This window comes from Rhinopithecus roxellana, chromosome 21 (assembly GCF_007565055.1).
Source record: "Rhinopithecus roxellana isolate Shanxi Qingling chromosome 21, ASM756505v1, whole genome shotgun sequence".
Taxonomy (NCBI): domain Eukaryota; kingdom Metazoa; phylum Chordata; class Mammalia; order Primates; family Cercopithecidae; genus Rhinopithecus; species Rhinopithecus roxellana.
In genome coordinates, this window is record NC_044569.1 from 5,556,574 (window position 1) to 5,563,349 (window position 6,776).

The window sequence follows — 6,776 nt, forward strand, 5'->3', positions numbered from 1 at the left end:
CCAAAGTAATTCCATTTTATGTTATAGATAAAACATTGGTAGGTTTTGTTTTCTCATTTTATTAGCAAATATGTGTTACACAGCAGGCAGTATGCAAGATTCCAAGGAGACTGTGATAAATAAGATAGGCACCAGCTCTGCCCTCAAGGAGTACTTGATACTGACACTGAGCAAATTATTACCTCTTCCAAGTCTCACTCACCCACACTGTAAAAGGTTGGGAGAACACCTACTCCATATTTTGCAAGAATCACTGGTACCAAAGGGGATGTATTCCAGGGTGTGCTGGCTGGACACACATAAGTTTGTATGTGTGTCAAGAATATTAATTTTCTTTATAGCCTTACATTGTATCAAATGAACTTGAAATTAAAACCCTCAAAATTCCTGTATTCATTTTCCAGAAAAAACCATTTCTCCTAAGACAAGGTCAGATTGACCGTGAAGTGCTATAATGATACTATTCTTCAAGACATAGTCTCAAGACTAGGATGCTGGGGTCCAACTGTAACTCTAATGAAATTCTATTTTACAGGTTTCCCTCTTGGATTATAAAAACATTTTAAGGATATAAAATCTATTTACAAATGAACCATAGCTATTAAAAGGTTAACAATGACATATTAATCATCATACCTACACCCATAAGTTCCACAGTCAGACTGGTCACTCCATTTTCTGAGCCCAAAACCGATCGCCATTCCAGAAAATACGATGCTACTAAAGTCGTCTCACCAAATATGTCTGTTTTGATTAGCACCATATGAATTGGATCACTTATTGATAACATTGTTGTTGAATCAGCCATTCTGGTTCCATCACCTAGCAATATAATCCAAACGAAATTATACCACACTACATATTCAGTTAGGCCAACATAAAATAATACCTTTATTAAAGAATATACTAAATAATAAGCTTATATAAAACCAAACAGAACAATTTGCTAATGTCTCAGAAAGCGTGGAAAAAACTGGAAATACAAATACAGTCCTATTTCTATCACTAACTTTTCAGAAGACTGGCAAATTGTGATGAATTATCCAGTAACTTACAGCATATCAGTGCTTTCTGATTCATGAGATCAGTCTGTTCTTTAAAAATACTTAACTAAAGTATATGCTACTACAATAAAAAGCCTTCAAGTATGTCAACATTAATCCCCGAACTACCTCCAGAAATCCCTTTAACCTCCAGAAATTATCACTGTATAATCAACATACAACTGAAAAATACAGCACATTGAATCTAGCAATTTATCCTATTAATTGCCTTATTAGGGTAACATCTTTCAAAGGGGAAAAAAATAAATTTTAGTAATGTTTCAGTCATCTTTAAATCTAAAATTCTGAAGACATATTCTGAAACTTTGCTTAGTTTACAAATATAAAGATTTCCATATTGACAACTAAAATGTACAAAATACCTTTACTGAAAGAAGCATAGTGTAAAACAATTACAGGAATCAAGTAGCATAAAATTTAGTTATGAGAATTATATGCTTTATTGGAGAAATAAGAAAAAAGAGAAAAAAACCAAAATGACAGTTATATGTTCACATCTAAATTTGACTCTTTATTTATTTATGTATTTATTTATTTAAACAGAGTCTCACTCTGTTGCCCAGGCTGGAGTGCAATGGCGCCATCTCGGCTCATTACAGTCGCCCGCCACCACTGCCTGGCTAGAAATTTTTGTATTTCTAGTAGAGATGGCGTTTCACCAAGTTGGCTAGACTGGTCTCGATCTCCTGACCTCAGGTGATCCACCTGCCTTGGCCTCCCAAAGCGCTGGGATTACAGGCGTGAGTCACGGCACCCAGCCTATTTTTTATTTTTTGTAGACAGTGTCTCACTTTGCCCAGACTGGTCTTGAACTCCTGGCTTCAAATGATTCTCTCACCTAGGCCTCCCAAAGTGTTGGGATTTCAGCTGTGAGGCACCGTGCCCAGCCTAAACTTTGACTTTTAAAAGTTACATAACATCATTAATCTGGTTATGTTTTATAAATGAGAAGGACCATGTCTCGTTTTTCACTATATCATCCCAGCACCTGCCTAGCATAACACTATGCACATAATAGGTATTTAAGTGTGTATTACTAAAGAATCAATGAAAACAGTCAAAAAATAATCTCCAGGGAAAATGAATCGCAAACAGAATATTGCAAGAAGGTTGATAGTAGTTTAAATTGAAAAAAGCAGTGGGAGGCCGGGCGCGGTGGCTCAAGCCTGTCATCCCAGCACTTTGGGAGGCCGAGACGGGTGGATCACGAGGTCAGGAGTTCGAGACCATCCTGGCTAACACGGTGAAACCCCGTCTCTACTAAAAAATACAAAATAGCCAGGCAACGTGGTGGGCGCCCGTAGTCCCAGCTACTCGGGAGGCTGAGGCAGGAGAATGGCGTGAACCTGGGAGGCGGAGCTTGCAGTGAGCTGAGATCCGGCCACTGCACTCCAGCCTGGGTGATAGCGAGACTCCGTCTCAAAAAAAAAAAAAAGAAAAGAGCAGTGGGAAATGAAAGGCTAGAGATTCCTCCATTACAAATCTCTTCTTACAGAAAAAGTCATTGTTACTGTTTCACAATAAAACATAACAAAGATTTACTCAATTAAATGAGGATTTATTACTGTTTCTTACCCAAGCTTTCTCTGTGTACTTCAAGTAAAAAGCCGTCATGAAAATCTGGTTCACAGGCACATGGAACAGGTTTTGAACGAAAACGTTGGTTTCGATAATGTAAACATAAAGTAAACGTTGAACAAACTTGTCCAGGTAAAGGCTCAGGTTCTTGCAGATGTTCCAAGAAAGCTTTTCCACCCAAAACCTGAAGGTAAAGATACCTCCGTGTTGGATCAATATTAGCTGTAAAGTGTAGCAATATATATGAGGAAACTGCCAAATACCTTAAAAGAATGTGATCAATCATTAGGAAATAAAAACTTGACAGATAAAAACCCAAAACCAAAGACTAAAAAAAAGCAAGAGTAATAAGTTTATTACTGTATATACCAGAATCATTTGTACCCTGGGGAGAAGATACCCATATAATATGCTATTCTTTTCTGAGTTTATATCCAGGCTACTTTCTCCCAGTGGAAAGGCATCAGAGCCAACATGTAGTATACTTTTGCTTCTTAGCTGCTTATCCAACATTCCTCCACCTTCATAAACCAACTCATATAATTATCAATTCAGCAAGTGTATTTGTCAGATAATTATATTACCATTCAAAAGCAAGGCTATACAGTTTTTATAAAACATATTATTAAAACACAAGAAACTGGTGATCCTGTTTTTGCTTCTACTGTGCTATACATTAACTCTTCTGATATACTTCATGCAAAACAGAATCTATGTTTTAGCTAACTATAAAATTTTAAGTATTTTATTTTGGGGGAAAAAATGGAAATGTCTTCTATCAAATACCAAAGACTACAGCACATCAGTATTTACTATAAACCACAACTAAATTAATGTTAAAATATACATACTTTTTTTTAATGTTGATTGTCTATCAAAACAAATAGGTTGTTTTGGAGAGGAAGGGAGTTCTTGCTCAACACTGTCCTAGAAAGGCAGGGAAAAAAAAGCAAAACAAATTAGAAAACAATTATAGGTTAAGGAAATGTTAATAAACATGACTAAGCACTGAACCTAACAACAGGATAAGGCCCTTTCAAAGAACCCCTCATGGCCGGGCACGGTGGCTCAAGCCTGTAATCCCAGCACTTTGGGAGGCCGAGACGGGCGGATCACGAGGTCAGGAGATCGAGACCATCCTGGCTAACACGGCGAAACCCCATCTCTACTAAAAAAAAAAAAAAAAATACAAAGAACCCCTCATTTTCCTAGCCTAACTAAAATAATGAAAACAAAAGCCTGCATAAAAGATGACGTAACTGGTCACTCCTAAAATCAAATGCTAAGGAATTAAACTGTCTTCAAGTGATACTATCCACATAAAGCTAAAAACAAATCCTTAATGCCTTCAACAAGGGTAAACTTTCTGCATGCTTATATAACATGCTTATAATTCCACCATGAGCTGATTTTAATAAAGTGTCATCACATAGTAGAAGCTATTAGGTCAATTTTTATAACAAATGGGTTCATAAACTTCAAAAACCAAAAAAAAAGGTGCTGTATTAAAATACTTATTCCCTGTTGTATTATGAAGTCCATCCAATTTTCACATTATATTACCCAGGTATTGAGGTCACAGTTTTCATTATTGCCTCATTTTCAAACGAAGGCCTACTTACTAATTCTGCACTGAGAGACTATCATCCCATTATTGACCTATTTGTATGAAAAGATCTGTAGGACTCTTATGGACAATTATTTTCTTAAAGAAATTTGTAATTTGTTAATCATAGAGAATACCATCCCAAAAGAGTGCTTATTTTAAAAATATGCTTAATCTAAAAAAATTACAGATCATAGTGAAAAAGAACTTCGTTATGGGTAACTAATTTGACTAAAGTATGTATATTCAAAATTAACAGACCTAGAAAACAAGAAAATTCTGTCACTGTAGAGACCGGAATATGATATATAACACAAATTTCATTGATACACAGAACTATTTGGTGTATTCAAGGGCAGAGCTAGCCTATACCTGAAACAAGGACACTAGTAAACAGAATGACCTTAAAGTGGTTTCACTAAAAGGCAAGGCCCCCCGTCGGAACCTTATAAACAGTGTTACGCATTAGTATATACTTATACTCTCATTTATTTCCCTAAAAGATTACTCACAGTAACAAAATGAAGTTCTTTCATCACATCATCAATGATTCCTCGACGTCTAAGGGCTTTGATCAAATCTTCTGTTGATAAATGTTGTTGATCAGGTGCCAGTTCTTCCCGTATAGTCTCAGCAAGGATTTCTCTTATTCTGCCATGGACATCCATCTATGTAGAAAACTCATATTACAATTTATAACATCACAAAGCAGTCAAATACTGCTTCTGAAGTTTTAGGTTTCTCCAGCTAATATTAAATGCACAATTGTTACCACAATTGAATGGGAACAAAGGTAAGCTTTTAAAGAATGAATCTTTTGAGTACAAATTCTAGAAATGCTCTCCAGTGGTTATCTGGCACCTTTGTTACCATTTCTCCACAAATAACACTCAACCAAAAGGAATCTTCTGAGAGGGAGTATAGTACAATCAAAAGAACAGACTGGGGAGTAGGCAGATCAAAGCATGATCTTACTACTCTCATACTTCGATCTGCCTACTGATAAGGGACTCTTACCAGCTTTCAACTTATTAGATGTGTAACCTCAAGCCAACTTATTTACCCTTTATAAATCTGTTTCGTCACCGACAAGAATGGAAAACCCTAGTGTAGTGCCCTCTCACAATAGTGTTGTGAGGATTAGATAAAAGACGCTAGACACCTCGCACAAAGCCTGGCACACAAGGGCACCATAAGCGATCGCTTTTATCACCTTGTACTCAGTCGAGCGAGTGCTGCAGAGACTGGAGGTTCTTCCGGAGCTTCGAAATATTAGCAAATACCGTCATTACAAATCCTTTAGTAACTTCTCTTCCATGACTTCTTTGAGAATTGCTGATTGAAGCTCCAGGTTCAACTTCGCTAATACCCACATGTTTCAGGGGTGAAGAAACCCTGATATCTGCCGGGCGCGGAGGCTCACGCCTGTAATCCCAACACTTTGGGAGACGGAGGCGGGCGGATCACGAGGTCAGGAGTTCGAAACCAGCCAGACCAACATGGTGAAACCCCGTCTCTACTAAAAATACAAACATTAGCCAGGGGTGGTGGCGGCGCGCCTGTAATCCCAGCTACTCAGAAGGCTGAGGCAGGAGAATCGCTTAAACCCGGGAGGCGGAGGTTGCAGTGAGCTGAGGTCGCGCCACTGCACTCCAGCCTGGGCGACAGAGAGACTCCGTCTCAAAAAAAGAAAGAAACCCTGATATCTTATAGCAGAATATAAACCTCCAAATACAACTTACACTCGATTGGACTTCCCGAAGCTGCTCGCTAAGCGCTTCATTCTCACGGCCGTCCTAAAACGCCAAAACCGCTCGTTCTATCGCCCCAGACTCTTGCTAGCACCTGCTCGGCTCGTTTTCTCTCTCGGTGGCTACGACGCTCTCCTGCATCAAACTCAAAGCTCTGCCCACCCCGCGCTGCGCACCCCGCAGTCCTCGCTAGAGTCTCGGCAAGCAGGTGCCGCTGTCGGCCCGGGGCCGCCGGGCAGGAGGGAAAGGTCCTGGCTCGGCCCGGCGGTCTCTCCCAGCGCCCGCGACTCTCACCTTACTCAGCTGCTGGTGGATGAGCTGCTTCAGCTCGGAGGCTTTCTCCGGAGGCAGCGACATGCTGGCAGCCGGCGTCTCCCCGCCGCTTCTCCCCGCCTCAGACGCCCTAACTGCGCGGCCCCGGCCGGCCAGGGAGCGTTAGGAGCGACTGGAGCACAAAGCGCCGCAGCCGTTCGCCTAGCGCAGCTCCCTGGGGACGCAACGCCGCGTCAGGCCGGGGGCTGACCTGGAACTGAGGCCCCGGCAGCGGCGGCGCCAACTGTTTTCAAACAGTGGCGGACAAGCTGCACTCGGGGCTGGCCCGCACGCTGCCTGATCGTTTGCGCCCGGCGCTCCACCTCCCCGCTGGCCCCGCACCCCGAGACCTCAGCGCACCCCATCGCCTTGCTTGCTAGGGTCTGCGGAAGTGCCGCTCGCCCCTCTTCGCGGCCCCCCGGCGGCCTCTTTCTGCCCTCGGAACCGGCAGTTAGCTGGACAGGC

At 41.2% G+C, this 6,776-nt stretch overlaps 1 protein-coding gene across 3 annotated transcripts in view; it reads right to left on the reverse strand.

Annotated features, from left to right (window-relative positions):
- The window catches only part of CEP76 (centrosomal protein 76), a 30,370-nt gene extending 23,791 nt beyond the window's left edge, over positions 1–6,579 (reverse strand). The window contains exons 1-5 of one of the 3 annotated variants that reach the window (XM_030925980.1): positions 6,294–6,579; positions 4,761–4,916; positions 3,494–3,564; positions 2,640–2,864; positions 637–822 (exon numbers count right to left, since the gene is read on the reverse strand). In XM_030925980.1, the coding sequence (XP_030781840.1) occupies positions 637–808 (172 nt within the window). In that variant the 5' untranslated portion in view covers positions 809–822; positions 2,640–2,864; positions 3,494–3,564; positions 4,761–4,916; positions 6,294–6,579. Of the gene's footprint in view, positions 1–636; positions 823–2,639; positions 2,865–3,493; positions 3,570–4,760; positions 4,917–6,293 lie in introns of all 3 variants that reach the window. The other 2 variants (XM_030925979.1, XM_010375625.2) reach the window with 2 other exon arrangements.
- Between the last annotated feature and the right edge of the window lie 197 nt (positions 6,580–6,776).